Below are 21,555 nucleotides of genomic sequence, written 5' to 3' on the forward strand. Positions count from 1 at the left end.
AATGAATCTGTTTTCGACTTCAAATTATTAAACAGATATAGGAAGATGTGGTGTGAGTGCCAATGAGACAACTCTCCATCCAAATAACAATTTAAAAAGTAAACCATTATAGGTTAAAGTACGGCCTTCAACACAGAGCCTTGGCTCACACCGAACAACAAGCTATAAAGGGCCCCAAAATTACTAGTGTAAAACCATTCAAACGGTAATCTATATAAACAAAACGAGAAACGAGTATGTTTTCGTTGTACTGTTGTAAAATTGCGCTTTAATGACGTTAATGACATAAACAATTCTTATTTTTTAAAGACAATTTATGGATACTCTTTACACACAAAAAATAAAACGTTGGTTATTTTGCACTCTATCTTACATAAATTAAGTATCAAATAAACGAAAGGTTGTCCACATCTTCCTAAAAGGTATATAGGGCATTTGGCATATAAATTAAACCTCTTACTTTGCACACATTAAATGACTTATCACATAATGGTCTGTTGCTAAACAAAATTTGGCAAGATCTATGAGACTCTGAACTATAGCCATAGGCAAATGAACAGATGTAAACATATGTTTTGGTCTTTGATGTTACCGATTTTAATTACTCTGGTTTTAATTAAAAGTTTTTCACTGGTGTTTTTAAGTGATCTTAATCTGCACTATAATCCAATTACAGATATGCATGAATTAAAATTATAAGTTCTGAAATGTATATATTATATGTGCTCGGTTGTAAAGAACGAATGACTAAAGAATTATGATAATACTGTAACAAGATATGACACTTGATAAAGTTCCAAATGACACTTTGACAATATGTATGCATATATTTATTTTTTCAACAATACAAATTTTTATCAAAAGTGTTTGAGCATGTAAATTCAGAGTTAATGAACCTTTTAACTTTATTTGCAAAATATCTGATACTGTTGAGACTTCGGATATATGTGATAATATATAATTACATAATATGTGGAACAAATGATTTCAAAACTCTAGAACAAATTAAGTTAGTAGCAATGTGTTGATACATCTTGCTGATTATAGTATATCATCCCTGTAATTACTGGTAAATTAATTTAAAACAACCGAATGAAATGACAGTAAAAGAAATAATTAAACAGAAAAGGTTCAACGTAAGATAAAATAAGAGACAGCACAAGTTCAAATAAAGGAGTACCCCTACGTCAAATGAAAACAAAAACAATCAAAACCGTGACAAATGGTGCTAATGTTTGAAATAAATACTGCCCAAATTGTTTTCTTACTATCAAAATCTACAAAAGAATATCTCTAACTACCAAAAGTTAACCAACATTGAACTGAATCGGATATTTTGATCTAAACAGCTCTTAAAAATAATAAACACTAGATTATCAAGTAATTGTCAAACGTTTTGTTTATAAAACTGGTCGACTGTGGTAAATTCATTATTGATTATACTTTCGCTTGCAGACAATTTAGATAGTTTCAATTCATGTTACTTCTGTTCAATTGGTGGGTTCTAAAAAGACTTATTCAAGATCCCAGGCATATATTTTTTTTTATGAATCTCGCTTTTTGCTTCATTGACGCTCGAATTAAAAAGTTAAAAGGCCAAATAAAGTAAATAGTTGAAGAGCATGGCGAACCAAAAGCGATAAGGGAAGATGTTAATATCGAAGATTTGCAAACAAGTTTGCGCAACTTCCCTTTTATATTTTGACTCATTTAGTGGTTGTCCTCTTAAAATGATAAGACTTCAAATAAGTTTTCCCTGTATTTAAGGAATGACTGTAATATTTTTTCTGTCTATGAAGAAATAATATAAAAAGTTTGGTGCACACTGAACAATGCGCGTAGAGGTTTATTTAACAGTGTGCACCACATTTTTTATGTTATTTCGAATAGACAAAAAAAATATTACAGTCATTTCTTATAATTTAGTTCCAAATTCCAATTTAAACCGTAGAAAATCACGAAAAAACGTTGATGATGTCACGGTCATATGACTCAATCATGTATATGGGCTCATAACAAAATAACGTCAGCCAATCAGAAGACGCGTTACATCCAAAATTAAATTATTACGATACATTGGTACATATTTCAAAAGGATATAGTCTCAAAAACAGTAGTTGCAATATTTAGGAATTTGCTTTCCTTTATTTTTGTATCTACTGAGGTAAAAGTAGGCCTACTCGGACAAGAAAATAGTGCATTTGATGTCATTAGTCACCAAAACTAACCTACAAATCTGCAGAAATGAAACTTTTGTTGAAAGAGAAATATATTAAGACCATTTTGAGCCAAATTTTACCTGTCTATGAGTTTGCATTTAAAATTGAGGATTAATGCACTACATGGTATACTAATTTAAGATTTCAAGAAAACCAGGGGTTATTTTTAGTGGTATCTCCTTTCGGGAGCTCTCTTCTTTCTTATATGATTTTGAATGTATGTTGAAAATTGGCATGCAGAAAGGTGACACCTGTAAAATTCAGGATATGCCTAGTTTCTATGAAGTTAAACATAAGGTAAAATATTTAGAAAGCTGTGAAAATTGCAAAATTTGGTTGAACAGATAGGGACTTTTGATTGGTTGTATGACACCTTATATACAGGACATTTTATGTGTAGACAGTGATTATCTGTTGGTCAATTTTCTATTAGAAACGAATTTAGTGTAAAAGGAATAGTACAAGGTAATTGAACTAATAGTGAGGAATATTGTCCAAAGCAGTATGTCATATTGCACGAATTTGCCAGTGCACTATGATGTTCTTTGGTGAACAGCAGTTTGGTTAAATTTTAAATAGACCAGACACGTGCTAGAAGTTTCCGGACACTAACCAACAACAGATCTCTGTTCTAAGTCAGTCCTGACGTCAGTCCATGCATGGAGTTCTATCACTGACGTTTTTGATATACATGCTTGTAGTAATAAACAAAACAGGTCCAGCAGTAAGCTCAAGCATGAACTTAAAATTAGTGTCATATCGTTATTCAGAAGTTTAAGCATGAACTCAAGATCTTCCGATTGATATGATTCTCAAGCTTGGGAATAAATAAATCACTGTGACAACAACCGAGACGGCTAAACGCCAAATGATGTATGATTTTATTGTATGTATATCATGTAGTATGTATTTTAGTTTGTTTTATCTAAAAAAATATATATTCTATGTTTTGTTGTGTATACAACTCTCATTTGCTTTTGTGCAAATTTTAATTAATTCAGAACCTCTTTAGTGTGTACCAAACTTAAGGACAAAAACATCGAATGCAATTTCTGTCAAGAAAAGCACATTTTTACTCAACTGAAATGGTCTACATTTACTTATATTTAAAAAGATAAGCAAGACAAAACTATGGGTTAATGTTACATTTTTTTTATATTTAACAAAGAAATCCACATTATTATTTTAGTAGCACCTAAACTTTGTTTATACTTTAGAAAATTTATAAAAGGTATTATAAGTGAAGAATTCGAAGCGCTGATGCTATCTATATTTCAGTGGAAAAAATCTTGTACGGCTAATGAGGTATAAGCCTAGTATCTTTGCAAATGTTTCATATGCCTCTTAAACTGAAAAAGTATACTTTAGTAAGCTATTGGACAGTTTTAAGCATTATCACGTTAGATTATACAACAAAAATTGAATTCCCAATATACCATGCATCGGTTTTTTTTTAGACATATATAAAGATGTTAAGCCTGCTGTTGTCGGAATTAAATGTGTAAACTAAGTTGTAAAAAGCAAAAGAAATTTATAATTCTCAAAATATTATTTTTGAACAAAGAATACAAATAGTGAATACATTTAAGATTATTTTAATCTTTGATTTGATATGAATTCTTTATTTACTAACCATATAAACTACCATTTTGTAAAGTTCTTATCATGCTAAAGCCATTTGCAGGACTGGTTCGAATTTGGTAAGGTTTTTGATTTTTTATGTCATGTTGAGTGACAGAACTGTAAATCTAGATAAAAAAAAATTTTTTTTGGATTTAAGGTATTTTCAGAATCAAATGTCAAATGTTCCAACAAGTATGTATTTATTACTGACTCATAAAACGGTTGCATCCAATATTTTTTTCTTAAGGAATTACACAAATGTGTTACTCTGTGAAACGTAAGAAACAATATAGTAGTTGATGTATTGAGGTTTTCATTTTTAAGATTTAATCAACATTGAAATCAAATGACTTCATAAAAGAAAAAAATTCAAGGTACAAAAATTATAGGAATTGTTATTCGACACAGGTTGTTTTTTCTGTGGTTTCCGTTCTTGTAATATAATAGCATGATTTTGTCTGTAAGCGGAATGAGAGAGACCTTTGCTTGGAGGCAAGTTAAAACCAGTTACTTAGTAGTTGCTATAGTTCATATATTGTTGTTTATAAAGCATACTTGTATCGTAAGCTAACGTAAGTCGTGTGCAAGATCACAGCAAATTTATATCGTCTGCAGGTGCGATTTCACGATTTCTTTTCAGTTTTGTGATAACCTGATCAAGAAACCTATAAAATGCATTATTTTCGTTCTCATCAGTTCTATTTGTTGTATTACGAATGTTTCCGGAAATTGTGATCATTTGGGAGCTATCTTTAGTTATTGTAGAAACTGAAGACGGAATTCGACTGGTACGTCTGGATGAAAATATGATGTTGGAATCATTTCTGTTGTTGCTGTCTATATTGTGTTCCACGAAATCTGCACCTAATTCTTCTTCCTCTAGAGACAGTCGAATACCAACAGTCTTCTTTAATGACTAAAATATAAGGATATACAATCTAAAGTAAGAACGGAAGTCAAGTGAGGATTGACTTAACTTGCTATAATTTATCAAAATAATATGAACCACTTGTGGTGTTTCCAGTGCGTATTTGTAGCTTTTTTTCTTTCAATTAGACAGCCAGTATTATTTTTGCTAGTTATATATGTGCTTGTCACAAAATAACAAAACTATTTCAGATAGAAAATAAAAACAGATAATGTCATTTGTATTAATAGTTTTTTTTATGACACCCTCAACGGAATTGGGGGGACGTATTGTTATTCTACGTTTCTTTTTAGTTTTCTTCCACATGTTTTTGTTCACTCTATATCTCGGAACTGAATGAACCCAAGTTGACGGGATTATACTATATTGTTAACCACCATATCATGTGCAGATGTTCAATTAGGGGTTGGCATATTCAAGATGGATGACGTTGCCTTGGAAACAGAAAAAAATGCTACAAAATGGAAAGTATTCCAAACTTTATAAAACTTCACATAATTTGTAACTGTCATATGTAGAGATGCAGTTCGACTTTGGAATTTCAAAAATGGCCAGATTTACCATGGAAACTGCAAAAGTGTCCAATATTACGCTCTTTGACTTCAAATGGAATTTTCAAAATGACTGCCGTTACACTGGCAATTGGGAAACGGGGTTGCCATCCGTTATTGCAAGCAATTACAAATCTAATTTGTCCTTGCATTTATCTTAACATTAATAACGAAATGTTGCCCATTTGTCATTTCCAATTGAAAAATCGAAGAATAACGGAATATATTCTCAAACATTTATACATTATATAATTTTCTTGATACTATAGAAGGACTGATTGTAAAACTTCACAAATAAAGTTACAAAAAAATGTATACTTAATGTAATATAAGAAATATGAAATTCGAAATCAGAAGAAGGAATTGGATGCTCGGTAATTGCGTTTTGCTCCATTCAGTTCTTAGTGTATCAAAGAATATGATGCTTGTTTTTTTATTTCAATTTATTTTCTTATACACGTAAACGCATATCATTTCGTCTGACTTATTACTGACCCATAAGTTCCTCTTGTCAGAAAACGATTTGTGTTAGTTTCGGATTTCTTTCTACTAAGATATTTGATTACTTACCCATAATATAAGAAAAGTTCCAAATATCGACCACGTCATTATGGAAACGCATGTTAACACCTGTACACCTAATAAATAGAATCCTCCACCGTGAACTAGACCGTTTCTTCCTCTTGTCAAATTCTGAAATTTATCCTTCTGTGCAAATATACCAACAGCTAACATACCCTGTCAAAAAGGTGTCAAAAAGACAAATGTTATTTCAGTAAAAAATACTATTGATAGGATTTTATAAAAGTTAATGATTGTACTCAAAATTTTTCATAATGGAGCTACCATTTGATTTTTATAGAGGGGGGGGGGGGGAAGCTAGGATGAAAAAATTTTGTCCTGCCTTTTTTTTAGCTGTAATCTCTGTCCTGCCTTTTTATTTTTCACTCTGTTCGGTCCTGCCTTTTTTTTTTTTTTTTTTAGTTTATCCTTACTTTTTTTTACCTAAATTGTCGTCCTGACTTTTTTTTTTGCAAGTGTCTCATCCTGACTTTTTTTTTACTCAAAACTCCTGTCCTGCCTATTTTTTTCAAATTTCATCCTAGCCCCCCCCCCCCCCCCCCCCCTAAAATCAAATGGTAGCTCCCTAACATCTCTAAAATATCAATACATGAATTTGATGTGAAACCTGGATGATAAATAAAATAATTGTTTTCTTATATTGCAGATTATCAAAAGCTTATCCCTTATGAGATCGAACGATACGGCCACTTTTTGACCCGTATGAGAAAATAAAAAAAAGTTATATAAATTTATTCAACGTTTTCTTCTCTTGTTCACAAGATATAAATTGTCCATAGAAATATGCAACTCAATATCGCAACTCTATAATCTGTCAGACATTTATAAGTCTTGACATTTTTAAGATCTTGTAAAACTTATTCACCCTAGCCTCAAAATGTATTGTCATTTACCAAAGTACTAATAACACTGCCGAAATATCTCCACTCCAGGTTGAGTGAAGTATAAAAATGTACTCCAATCCGGCAGTTTAAAACACTTATTCAATTGGGATTCCGTTTGCATGGCTATAAATGCTGTATAAACACGCCATCAGAATGGAGATGTTACAATGCTGCGTGTACGTAGAGCCACATTATCTGCTAGCTAAGGGGGGCTTTCAACAAGGAGTCCGCAATTGGCTTGTTGCAAAGTTGGTGAAGATGTTACTTAGTTGTCAAGGAGGGACGAAAGATACCAAAGTGACAGTCAAACTCATAAATCTAAAACAAACTGACAACGCCATGGCTAAAAATGAAAAAGACAAACAGAAAAACAATAGTACACATGATATAACATAGAAAACTAAAGAATAAACAACACAAACCCCACCAAAAACTAGGGGTGATCTCAAGTGCTCCGGAAGGGTAAGCAGATCATGCTCCACATGTGGCAACCGTAGTGTTGCTTATGTGATTACAAATCCGGTAAATAGTCTAATTCGGTAGGTCACATTCATGAAAGGGAAGGAGATTGTAGTTACGACGTAAGGAACATATCCGATATCATTTGTGAAACGGTTATTCCATAACGGTCAACCAACTCGTGATGGCGTCCGTAAAATTTACGAAGGAATGATTTCAACTTCACCATTCGAAACTCTTGGTTATGTCAAGTTTCTGTAATCCATTTGCCATTTTGAACAATAAAATATGTTAAATATATTCGAAATTATATTTTATAAATTACTACTCCTACAAAAATATCCTCTTTTTATATTAGCAATCTATAAACTACCGGACGCATGAAATTTGTAAAGTGCTGTTTTCATTTAGACACTTGTGTGTCTAAACTTCATTATCGTATTTATATAGCAATGAAATTAACTTAGTTTCTAAAGGAGTAAATAATAATGGCCAATCAGTTGATCTTGTCATACTCCCGTAATCTGCAGTTCCATATTTTTGTATCATACTTTAATTTATGCAATTCATTGTAGGACAATGATATACTACTCAGTTTTTAGAATTATCCTTTGGTTGTCACTTCTCATGCCACAAAAAACCTGTTTACTTTTCGAGATGCGAATGTCTGTTTATATATAAGACGTCTTCGTTACTAGATCTAAGGGAAGTAAATAATTCTTTAAACCTTTTATTTGATTTTGTAGGTTGATTTTTATATTCAGTGTCCTATAGCTAGTACCTATATCATTTTATTTCATTGGATAGAAATAGGGTAATGATTATTCTTTTTCATTTTTATTTAATTTTAGCATTTGTTCACAACAGAGTTATTCTTAAAAGTGTCTTAAAGATTATTTATGCACAAATTAAATACAAACCCACAATCCACATACGCCATGGACAGATATTGCGCCAACAGGGTCGTCAAGTTTCATCTTGTCAAGTAGTTTTGCTCCAAATACACTTAAAATACCACCAATAGCACCCGTTATCACAGCTTCCCACGGTCGTATAACTGCACAACTTGCTGTGACACCAACCATCCCACCTAAAACACTGTTTACTATTGTTGACACATCATATTTACCCTTGTATAAAATTACACTAAAATAAAAATTCAATTATTACATCTTTTTTTTTCAAAACGAAATTGAAAAATAAAAATTAACTGGAATATTATACTTTCGTCACGTATAACTTGAGTGGTAAAAAAGCGCGGAATGAATATAATATTACATGAATACAAGATAAACGTGGGATATTTTACAGTTCTCAAATTATTGTTTTTCTGTACTTTTGATGTCCTTCAACTTCGTAAATGAGGCCTTGATGATGCGTTTTAATATACTAGTATTTAGATAAAGCAATTTGTGTACCAAATTATTCTCCCGGTATCTTATATGAGTTTTTAGAATGAAACAAGACAAACATGGTCATTACCTTAAAACGATACCAGCAAAGCCTGCGCCTACAGATCCATTCATGGTTATAACAGCTGATCTAAAATGCAAAATTTATATTATAAGCCACACGTTAAATTGTACATAAGATCACAGGTACTTGAGGACAGGACCCTATAGGAGCCTTGTGATGCCCCCCTCCCCCTTTTTTTTTTTTTTTTTAATCGAGCAAAAATATCATTATTTTCGCTTATATTCAGCTCTCTGTATGCTATTTATCACTTCAAATGCAAGGAATACTATCAAATACCAGTTTCTCAAATTTGGGGTTTCTGATATATGTATAGGCGGAAAGGTAAGTCACTCAGGTTTGTTTACATTGAGGTACTGCTCGGGATATTTCTTGAAATTTTCTATTAAATTATGTCCTACCTGTTCCAATATCGTATTTCTTCTTCGCCATATATATTATCCTCACTGAAAACATACATAAATAATCAAAATACAGGTATAAAGTCCTCCTCTGGGACACTTTTCACTCGCGATTTGAATATTTTCAACCACATTTTAGTAGAAGCTACGGAAGTGACATCGCTAGCGACATCTGTGCGGTATTTTCAAAAGGGCGGTAACCATTTCACATGTTACCTATTCTGTAACTCCCTCCTAAATCAAGAGAACCATAATCACTCCCGATCGATCGATTTCCGAATGGCAATGACGACAACGGTAAAACGCGAGAATTCCGAATATATTTTGCGGGAAATTTTATAACAACAGACAACAACAACAATAATGGATGAAGACCAGAAATTCGCATTCAATTTGGCCGTTAATGGCCATAATTTACTGATTTCAGGCCAAGCAGGCACTGGTAAGACATTTCTTGTTGAGAAAATTGTTGAATTTATGAGATATAGTCAAAAGAAAAACGTCTCTATCGTGTGTTCAACTGGTATCGCTGCCACACACTACGGCAACCTAGGTGCACAAACACTTCACAAGTGGTCAGGAATAAGGGACGGAAGGTATTTAATAGAGGAAATTGTTCATTTACTTAGAACAGATGAGAGATACACAGTTGCCAAATCCAATATTGAATCTGTTGAAACTTTAATTATTGATGAGATTTCAATGGTTAGCTCTAAAGTTTTAAATCAGGTCCAGGTTTTGTGTAGGCAAATTAGGAACTCTCCAGATATATTTGGAAACATTCAAGTTATTCTTGTAGGAGATTTTTATCAGCTTCCACCAGTTTCAAATGAACTGTATGGTGACCCTGGCAACCTCTGTTTTCGTTTACCATGGTTTGAGAGTTATTTCCCCCACAAGATCAATTTACATATTGTACACCGACAAGACGAACATAATTTGATAACATGTATTAATGAATTAGAGGTTGGGGATCCTTCAGATGAATCAGTAGCATTTCTACAATCATTAAATAGACCTCTGCAGGATGAAGCAGGCAGTGTCCAACTTTTTGCTAGAAACATTGACGTTGATATGTTCAATTATAATAAACTAAATCAAATACAAGGAGAGCTTCAAACATACCATTCAGTAGATGAAGGTTCTGCACACTATATAAACAAGTTTTTAGCGCCAAAGAATTTAGGGCTAAAGGTAGGGTGTCCTGTTATGTTGATCAAAAATCTTAGTGATGTTTTAGTGAATGGTGTTCGTGGTATTGCTGTTCAACTGCATAATAAATCTGTTGATGTTAATTTCAAAATTGGTGAGAAAATAGTTACGGCAAATATTGGAGCAGAAATTTTTTCCACTTATGATCCTGTTGGGAAAATTATTATTGCAAAGCGCATTCAACTGCCATTAAAATTAGCTTATGCACTTACAATTCATAAAGCCCAAGGTATGAGTTTAGAAAATGTAACAGTAAATTGCCAACACAGTGTTCAACCAGGTCAATTAGGTGTCGCAGTGGGAAGAGCAGTGTCTGTAAATGGTTTAAAAGTAGTCAATTTCAAAAAACATCTTTGCAAAAAGCATCCAGGATATGTATTGAACTTTTATGAATCATTCAGTGTAGGTGAGCTTAACCAAGATTTAACATGTTGCCGAAATAAAACTCAACTTGAAAAACTTTCATATTCAGAAACTGAATCAGCTTCTAGTGATAGTGATGCATGCAGCAAAACATTTGAGAAAGATTTTATTGATTTTGATAATGATTCAGATTTTTCAGATTCTGAAATAGAAAAACTTGAATTTTTAGATACAATTTTAACTGATGACAACCAGAAAGTATTCTCTACTGATCCTCTCCCTTCAAAGCTGGCCTTTGACAATGTTTTATTAGAATTTTTGGATACCCCTGCAGAAGAGCAGATCTTATATTTTAAAGAATTAATTCTTAAAAACTTTAATTTATTCAATGATTGGTTTGATCAGCAGGCATCAATTATTGATGACATAGGGCTGAACTGCTTCCCTGAAGATAAGGATAAATACACTCAGAAGCATAGGAATGATTTTTTTATTAAATTCAATAAACACATAAATTCAGAAGAATATGAATGTAGCACTTCTGTTCTGCTTAAAAAGTATGAACTACAAGAATTGAAAGGTCCAGCTTATAGACTTTTAACATCTGTATTATTTTACATTGAAAGAAAGTTTTTTGAAACTTTATCTTCTCATCTGCATCTGACTTCACCTGAACCCTTACCTAAACCATCTTTAACTCAAGAGTTAGATCCTGCTGGAAAGGGCAAAATTAGATATATCAGTGGGTATGTGATTGCAAAATTAAAGCACAATTTGTCACAGAAGATAAGAAACTCATTATTTGCAAAAGGTAAAGAAAAGGAACTGAAGGGAGGATGACAAACTGACTATTTCTAAGTTCTGTATACCCCTTAGGGCTTCTGCACCATAATGTTAGACACAGACGAACGATGTCTCTGTTCCAACGCCTTCCATGTGGGTTTCTTTCAATTGCCATTTTCTGCGACATTAAAAATAATTTCATTTTATCACTACATTCAGGGAAAATTTTTGTTAGAATTTCTGACATGTCATTATTATCTTCTGTAGATAGTATTACATCCTGATCTGTATTTGATCTTATGCAAGTTGCATTTGTGGAATTTAAATTCTCATTCAAAGGTTTTTTCGTTGTTTCTTCAAGTTGAAAATTTTTAACAATAACTGCTTTTTCCAAACATTTACAATGCACACATGATGCTGATGCTTTGTGTGATTTTTTAAATGGGAGCACCTTTTGACATAATTTTGACCTGTATCTAATTTGTTCTGAGTTTTCATCAAAAAGTTTTGAAACATGCTCTTTTAAGAAGTCTTTATTTTGCATTGACTCATCAACTTCCTCAACACCATTACAATAACGCAACTGTCTTATTATTTCAAAACATGATGGTAAATTAAATGTTTTGTCTACCCCTAAGCTAACAGGGTCTATCTTTTTACCCATAACCATTAAAGTCCAAGTTTGGTCCAATTTTAACTGAGCTTCAGTAAGCACCTTCAATCCATTTATTATGGTTTTGTTAAAATGACCTATAGTTATACAGCTTAAAGTTTTTGATAACAAGACAAAATCAATGGGGATATGTGTTCCAAATGTGCTTATATCTAGCACAACTGGTGTATTAATTTTCCACTTTATACCAAAGTAACGTTTGGTCATTTTGCACCAGTTACTTTTGCTGCGTGCATTTTTCACCTTCACATTTTTATATATTTGTTTTATTAAATTTCCAACTGATGTCCCTTCAGCTGCAGTTTTTTCTTTAATATCTATTAAATCAATTGATTCATCTATAGCCCCTTCCTCAATGTTATCAATTATCCAGTTGAACAAATTAGACTTATTTGACATTTCATTTATATTTGTCATTCTTTTTCAGTTCATAATTTTGCGCCAAAACAATTACTTAAAATATATTCGGAATTCTCGCGTTTTACCGTTGTCGTCATTGCCATTCGGAAATCGATCGATCGGGAGTGATTATGGTTCTCTTGATTTAGGAGGGAGTTACAGAATAGGTAACATGTGAAATGGTTACCGCCCTTTTGAAAATACCGCACAGATGTCGCTAGCGATGTCACTTCCGTAGCTTCTACTAAAATGTGGTTGAAAATATTCAAATCGCGAGTGAAAAGTGTCCCAGAGGAGGACTTTATACCTGTATTTTGATTATTTATGTATGTTTTCAGTGAGGATAATATATATGGCGAAGAAGAAATACGATATTGGAACAGGTAGGACATAATTTAATAGAAAATTTCAAGAAATATCCCGAGCAGTACCTCAATGTAAACAAACCTGAGTGACTTACCTTTCCGCCTATACATATATCAGAAACCCCAAATTTTAGAAACTGGTATTTGATAGTATTCCTTGCATTTGAAGTGATAAATAGCATACAGAGAGCTGAATATAAGCGAAAATAATGATATTTTTGCTCGATTAAAAAAAAAAAAAAAAAGGGGGAGGGGGGCATCACAAGGCTCCTATAGGGTCCTGTCCTCAAGTACCTGTGCTCTATTTATTTCAAGATTCTTTTTTTTAATTAATTTTTGATGAAAGATAATGTAATAATAAGTATTATAATGAATTAAATATGATAAACACACTTCTGTTTTATGTTTTGTGTCTCAAGACCTTTTTTTTTTTTAAATTTGTTTTTATTCTATAAATCCAAACACTGCAACCAATCTTGTTGCTGTCGCCTTTATCACCATTGGACATATCATAAGTTCTTTCTTCGACGTTTAAAATGCGCTTATTAGTATTTGGGCGAATGCCACTACGGGTACATTTCAAAACACTTGCCATCCCAATATTATCGGTGGGAAAGTAGTTAGTTTTGTTGAAAGAAAATATTTATACAATATTTCCTTTTTTGTTATTATGTTATATTAGATGATAGTTTTACGTACTTGGCAGCTAGCTTCCATTTACCTCCCGATATTCCAAAAGTACTTCCACAATTAAACCCCAGCCATCCCCACCTGTAATAAAATAAACAGACAGATTAGAAAAAAAGAACCATAAGTAAATACAAGCATTAAATAGAAATCAGAGGTATGTATGAGGGGAATATATTTCTTAATTAAAAATTATTTTTTAAATTTTATACGATTTACAATTTAGATACATTAAATATCTGTATTTTCATGACACTGTCAGAATTAATTAACAGTCCAAAAACAGAGGTATGGCCCATTCGAGGAAAAAAAAGCCATTAAGGGTACGAGTTGTATTGTACCATTTACGAATCTTTAAAATTAAGGTCCCTTCAGTACTATTCGATGCCAAAATATAACTGATGACTATCACTAATTTTGTATGTCCGATTTTTTTGTTTTTTAACGCCACTTTTAAGCAGCGCATTTAGGCTATTTCGTTGTGGCCAGTTTTTATATTGGTGGAGGAAGCCGCAGTGCCCGGAGAAAACCACCAACCTTCGATAGATAAACTGACATTTGTGCGCCTGTCCAAAGTCAGGAGTCTCTGGACTTTGTTAGTCTTGTATTTTTTTAACTTTTAGTTTCTTGTGTACAATTTTGAGTTTAGTATGGAGTTTATTATCACTGAACTAGTATATATTTGTTTCGGGGCCAGCTGAAGGACGCCTCCGGGTGCGGGAATTTCTCGTTGCCGGTGCATTGAAGACCTGTTTGTGACCTTCTACTGTTGTCTGCTCTATGATCGGGTTGTTGTCTCTTTGGCACATTCCCCATTTTCATTCTCAATTTTATTCCTAGTCAATTAAGATTGAAAATTAATATCGCTTGAATTTTATATTCTTATTTAAAACAAAAAGAGGATAAAGTAGAACAAGGATAAAAACATTTTAAATGTCATTATATATATATAATTTAGCTGATCTGTAACAATAACATCATCATGCCTTATATATCATGTACTGTAGTACGCCGCTAGATTAAAACTGACGTGGAAAGGTAACACGTGCCCACCGGAAGCTCTTTTTTTTTAGAGCCCAGGTGGTCGTGTGGTCTAGCGGGACGGCTGCAGTGCAGGCGATTTGGTATCACGATATCACAGTAGCATGGGTTCGAATCCCGGCGAGGGAAGAACCAAAAATTTGCGAAAGCAAATTTACAGATCTTTATGTTAGATCTGTAAATTTGCTTTCGCATATATAGGAGGTTTATTTTTCTTATACCTCCAATTTATCCGCTTGTATGTGATATAAGATCATTACCTGTTTCATGTTTTCGACTTTTTTTTTCAATTTTCCTTTGATAATTTCATTGCATTTTGTCGACGACTTTAGAAGCGTACATTAAGGAATTTCCGATATGTAAAGTCCTAATTGATTTCCATATCAAGCCATACTTTGATAAGGCACTGGAGTAAATATCCTTCCCATTTTGAATAAAATTTAATAGAGCATTGGCATGATATCACTTAATGACATGCTCGTTTATTTCTATAACATGTTTCTAAAATATAGGTTTTCATATTGCAGCCTGCGTCGCTAGATCTATATGTATATGATACAAAAATGCATTTGAATTCTCATTAAAAGTTTAAATAAGACGGTATAAAAACTCAAATAAAACCATTAAACCTTTGTTTATCTTTTGTCTTCCACAGTATGTTGAATTTGAAGTATATTTGATGAATTGACTTATCTTTCGGTTTGCATTAATATATCTCGATAAAAAATTAAATATAAAGGAGAAAAAAATATAAACGAGGCTCCGAATGTACTTTACTCTTCGATGTGTTTTTGCAACAAATTATTTTCTTAAAAAGTTCATCACACACAACACAACATGGAAGCGTGAATTATTTTCAAGGTATAACAATGAAAGACAAGAGTTTATTATGAAATGAAAACTAGCAAATGAAATTAAACTGCGTCTGTATCGCTTTCCAAGATTTCCCACTCAAACCAAAACATTTGATCAAACACACCATCAAAGCATGCTGAAAGCCATAGATTACTTGACACGCACAATTTCTAGCAGTCAATCTTTTAATAGAAAAAAACGTTTTTTCTGCAACTGTGATATGTTATTTTTTTTAACAACTAACTTATCTAAAATAATATTCTTCTTCTCCGCTCAAATGCATTGAAAATTAAACAAAGTTTGAAACATCATTCACGGAGATTAATCCTGTACTTGCTGCACTTGGTTTTCATTATGCGATTGGTGAGAATATGCAACAGGACTTTCCCCTTACAGACTGAAATGAACCGGTAGATTCTGCCACAACCAACATTAAAATTTAATCAATTGTTTGTTTTGTTTGCTAACATATTTTAGATTATGCTTAATACTCCTTTCTAGTTTTCATTCATAAAGGTTAATAAAATTGTCTCTAATAAAATCCCTTGATATCTATTTCTCGTTTCCAGTTAATTTAGTTTGTGCATAACATATATGTGTGTTCAATGTTTTCATAAAACATAAATTCTCTAGCAGAAAAGAATCCACTCTTTCCACGCAGAAGAAAAATATGAAAAACCCATACGGCATATTGCGACATGAAATATATGAAACAATTCAAACGAGAAAACGGACGACCTAATTTATAACGAAACAATCAACGAAAAATAAATATGAAAGACATGAATCAACGACAACCATTAAGCTTTAACTCCTGATTTGGGACGTGCACATAAATATGCAGCGATGTTAATATATAAAAGATAATGTTGTATGTTTGCCAAGGATCGAGACATCTCTCCACAAGAGACCAAATGACACATACATTAACACCTATAGATCACCGTATGGTCTTCAGCAATGAGCAAAGTTTATACCACATAGTCAAATATAAAAGGACCTGAAAAGACAATTGTAAAACAATTCAAACATGTTTAAGAGCTAAACCATCTACTTAGCCGAGACAAGTGTTGATACAGCACAACATAAGAACCAACTTTAAAAATCCGACTGGATTATGACTTTATCCTACAGGATTTCATATAATCCTAAGAGAGAAAAAAATATCCTACAGGATTTTGTCACTGTTTTCACTCTAGTTGCCGAACCAGGCAAGCCACACTAACATTTTTTTGTATTGTGTTACCTATCCGCAGAGGTACATTATTGGCAAATTTTGTGAACTTACGATTAAAAAAAGTGTGGTTTCAATTTGCACTCTTCAGACGTGCAAATTAATCCAAGAACATGTTTGTTGAAAAGGGATTAACTCATCAGGATGATACAAAGCATAAACACGTGTTAAAAAAAGCACACAGACCGGGCGTGCATCTCTAAATACACAAGACAGAGTACAAATCTGAGACTACTCACAGTTACTTACAGCAAGTTCAAAGCGAATAACAACTTATAAAAAATCATGTATCTAAGGCTCAAATATAAATCAGACCAATTGATTAGGAGTCAAGACGCCAATGCAGTCAGGAAAAAAAGTATTCACAAATACTATATTCTATTAATAATTGTGCTCCCGAATTTTCTTAAAATCTCATCCATGATGACTCTTTCGAAACGGAAACAAATTACTGTCACGATATGGCAGCATACGTAAAACCTCAAAAAAGTTTCATGCATAACGTTTTGATTTTGAGTTGAATTCCTATATGCTAAATAGCATTTTATTAAGTTAAAAGATAGCATTCACGAGTAAGTGTATGTTATTCTTTAAATAAAGCAAACTATCTTTACACTGAAAATCATTTTTTTAATTGTAGGTTTTCACAAAATTGGGAATAAAACAATACTCACCATAACATAAATAATCCAAGTATTGTATTGACTGGGTTTCCTAATATAGGTCGTTGTGCTCCATTCTCGTATCTTCCTGTACGAGGTTTTAACAGATACGTAGCTACCAATGCAGCCGTTCCTCCACATAGATGTACAACTCCTGACCCTGCAATATCTACGCATCCTAATTTGTTCAAGAATCCATTTTTATCCCACACCCAATGCGCTGGTATACAGTAAACATAAGTGTTAAAGAAACTGTATACCATGTAGGATGTTAATTTAGTTCGTTCAGCCATTGCACCGGACACTATAGTTGTTGCTGTGGTTGCAAATGATAACTGAAAGACAAATGTTGCAAATAACTGACCCATATCCGGGCCATTAGAGTCAACGAAAAAATACCCTACTCCAATAAATCCATTTGATCCTTCGTCTTTTCCAAAACTTATTCCAAATCCGACCATCCAGTAACTAATACCACCAAAGATAACATCGGCAGCATTTTTAATCATTATGTTTACCTCATTTTTCCTGGTCACGGCACCGGATTCTAAAAGTCCAAAACCTGTGAAAAGATCAGCTATGAAAAATAAATTGCGAAAAAATCTAAATGAGGTGACATGTTTGTCTTGATGTATCTTCTCAGTTTTAAACTTAATATATAACAATCAACACAATGATATATATAAAAGTGACAACAGTTTCGTTAATCAAATACAGAATAAGATATGTAATTTGTTGATTTCTTTTACATATTTTTTGTAAATATAAATGTATGCAGCAGTTATATAAAGATCCGAGTGAACGTCAAAATTAATAAAGAATATTGAATTATGTGATTCACAACTTTTTTGAGAGATTGGTTTCTTTAAAAAAAAAAAAAAGTATACAAACATGTCTGCATTTGATCACTCTTTTATGACAATTATCACAGAGTACCATAATTCAGACCATAATTAAGACAAATGGAATCATTGAATAGGTAAAAGGTCTTTTTTGAAATTATAGCTACCACCGTTTTCTTGAATAACATCAAAATAAACACAACCAGATTTTAATCAATTTCTATTGGTTTTTTTTACAGAAACACCATGTAGACACAAAGATCTATAAAGATAAGGTTTTATAACAGATAACATACATGTGTCTGATAAAAAATATTACACAAGAAACAACATAGAAAACTAAAGACTGAGTTGATCGAGTCCATTTACCTACGTTTCCTAGGCCTAAATATAGGCAAAAGTAGTATACCAATGTTTAAAGGTAATAAATTGATAAAGAAAACATATAAGGTTAAAAAAAAAGGGTACAAATGATGGCAATTGTAGTAAATCCTATAGTAGTTAGACTGGATACGTCGACAGGGTAAACGTCTCCTGCTATGCATCATCGGTTCGCAATGCGGTTCCTATGTCACCCAGGCAAACCGGGAACAGAACACAATAAGTAAAATTACAGATAAGCCACCTATGTTAGAGTATAATGACATAAGAATGAGAAAGTATTTCGATGGTGAGTTGAGACACCGATATATCGTATCGGTCAACCACTTCATGATGGTGTTGTTAGACTTATAAATAGTTTCTATCCTTGTTATCCTTCTTTTTCAAAGTTATGTTTGAACAGTGTGTGGTTGTTGTTGTCGGGGTAAATTCATGTAAGAGGAACGTAAGATACCAGAGGAACAGTTTAACTCATAAATCGGAAAAAACTGACAACGTCAAGTCCAAAAATTAAAAAGACAAACAGAAAAACAATATTACACAAGAAACAACATAGAAAACAAACGACTGAGCAACATGACCCCCCCCCCCCCCCCCCCAGAAAAAAAACCCAACAAAAACAAACTAGGGATGATTTCATGTGCTCCACATTTCTCACCTATCTTGCTACTCATGTGATTACAAACCCGGTAAATAGTATAATTCGGTAGGTCACATTCATTAAAAGGAAGGTGATTGTAGTTACGACTTTAGAAACATATCCGATATCATCTGTGAAACGGATATTCCATAACGGTCAACCAACTCGTGATGGCGTCCGTAAAATTGACGAAGAGATGATTTCAAATTCACCATTTGGAACTCTTGGTTTAATAGCTTACTTGCTAGCAGCAACCCTCTATCAAGGAAATCATGAGAGGAAATACAAGCCTGGGAATATCGTATCAATTGGGATATATATATATACTCCGTATGCATGCGCTGCTGGAATGTTGCTACATATAAATGGAAAGTTCACAATTGGAAGCTACAATTAACATGGTTGTTGCTTAAATTAAGAACAAAAAAAGTTTGATGAAATGAAATTATAAAATCCTGTAAAGACTACTCGTTGGAAAATCAAAACATTCTTATATCTCTATTTGGAAAAATGACTGATTACCGAAATTTCTTCATCCGTTAAGCTATTAAAACAAATCGAAAATGGAAACACGAATAGAGCGAAACTGATTGTGTCCCATTTATTTTGTTGAGCTTCACTTTGATGTACAAATCATCAAATATATAAGGTTATTACTAAGTACAATCATGTATATCTACTATATGTACAATAGAGAAGGGGACGATAAAAATGTGGTAGTAGTGGGACGGTTGGGATTCCGCTAATATGTTTGACATCGCCACATTCTGTATGTATGTGCCTGTCCCAAGTCAGGAGCCTGTAATTCAGTGGTTATCGTTTGTTTATGTTACATATATTTGTTTTTCGTTCATTTTTTGTACTTAAATTATGCCGTTATTTTTCTAGTTTGAACTGTTTTAAATTTTACAATTTGAGGCATTTCATAGCTGACTATGTGGTATGGGTTATGTTCATTATTGAAGGCCATATGGTGACCTGAAGTTGTTATTTGGTTTCTTGTTGAAAGTGATCTCATAGGCAATCATACCACATCTTCCCTTTTATATTAAAAAAAGCTATCCCACAAAAATTGTTATGCTTGGTATGATAGGTGGAATGCCTTTTCCCTCATATCCAGATTACGTTACATGTACATTTTATAGTCCAATTGATAGTTAATTACTAAACAATCCAACAAAGAAGATACTACAATTCAATAATAAAAGAAACTGTTATAAAATTAAAATTGTCAAGAAAAACCTACCTGATTGCATAGTAAAAATAATGAAAGAACTTGTTAATATCCACGTTGCATCGTCCCATGTTAAATTATTTACAATAGCTACTGCACCATCAGAGTCTAAAGCTGTAGTTGAATTATTTGCCATATTCATGCAGCCTGAAGTCCATGATTTGAAGTTGCAGAATTTTTCATATTCCTTAAATTCAGTCCTTCAGAATCCATAGTGTACTGTTTATAGATCGGTGTCTATTGAATTGAATTATTTGCCATATTCATGCAGCGTGAAGATCATGATTTGAATTTGTAGAATTTTTCATAATTTTCAAATTCAGTCTTTTAAAATCTATAGTGTATACTGTTTACAGATCGGTATCTATTGAATTAAATTTAGACTACACATCATTAATTCAAACAGCGGTTGATTATCGATAATTTATCCTTTAAGTATCTTGGAGACAGATCAGTAACTAAAGGCCTCCAGCACTGAATTTTAAAAGCATCTCTTTAATATAGTAATTACGATATATCTAAATTAACTTTAGAGAATGAAGATACTAGTAATGAATATTTCACTCATATCATTTTTGATAATAATAAATAAAAATGTAACTGACAAAGAAATGACAGTCGTTTCGTAAAACCAATAATAGGAATAAACTGTATCAATCCGCTTTGGCATGTAATTTCAAAAATTAGATACATGTTTACATACTTTCGAATAAACCTATGAATTGTAGTGATTGGTATTTCTGGATCTTCCCTAATCAGCTAGAAACTTTTAGAAACCAAAATATAAGGAGTTTGGGGATTCCTGTTTGTCTTTAAAAATGACATTAGAAATATAAATCTCCCGTTATACTTAAATAGTTTTGAATTACAAGAACACATGTTGAAACTTATAGCATACATGTGAATGGCGATGATAAAGCTTAACACATGATGACTGCAGACTCTCAGTATCAGTATTTTGTTTAAGAGGATTGATATGAATTGAAATGAGACCCTTTAGTAGAATTGGTTGCATTTATTTTATTAAAATACTGTTTAAGACGAATTACTTTTCATGACGAAAC

The 21,555-nt window shown here is 32.6% G+C and overlaps 1 protein-coding gene across 1 annotated transcript; it reads right to left on the bottom strand.

Annotated features, from left to right (window-relative positions):
* Positions 1-4,359: 4,359 nt before the first annotated feature.
* On the bottom strand, positions 4,360-20,763 carry LOC134715794 (putative ammonium transporter 3). Its single transcript, XM_063578242.1, has 7 exons — positions 20,504-20,763; positions 17,407-17,956; positions 13,615-13,686; positions 8,729-8,788; positions 8,167-8,392; positions 5,892-6,059; positions 4,360-4,758 (listed from the first exon to the last, which is right to left on the bottom strand). The coding sequence occupies exons 1-7, from the start codon at positions 20,631-20,633 to the stop codon at positions 4,432-4,434; spliced, it is 1,533 nt and encodes a 510-aa protein (XP_063434312.1). The 5' UTR covers positions 20,634-20,763; the 3' UTR covers positions 4,360-4,431.
* Between the last annotated feature and the right edge of the window lie 792 nt (positions 20,764-21,555).

This window comes from Mytilus trossulus, chromosome 4 (assembly GCF_036588685.1).
Source record: "Mytilus trossulus isolate FHL-02 chromosome 4, PNRI_Mtr1.1.1.hap1, whole genome shotgun sequence".
Taxonomy (NCBI): domain Eukaryota; kingdom Metazoa; phylum Mollusca; class Bivalvia; order Mytilida; family Mytilidae; genus Mytilus; species Mytilus trossulus.

Coding starts and splice junctions, on each gene's coding strand:
- LOC134715794 (XM_063578242.1), bottom strand. CDS start 20,633: ATGAATATGGCAAATAATTCAACTACAGCTTTAGACTCTGATGGTGCA. Junction 8,393..8,728: donor TTTGCTGGTATCGTTTTAAG/GTAATGACCATG, acceptor TTTTTATTTTAG/TGTAATTTTATACAAGGGTA. Junction 6,060..8,166: donor ATGGCGTATGTGGATTGTGG/GTTTGTATTTAA, acceptor CCTTTTTGACAG/GGTATGTTAGCTGTTGGTAT.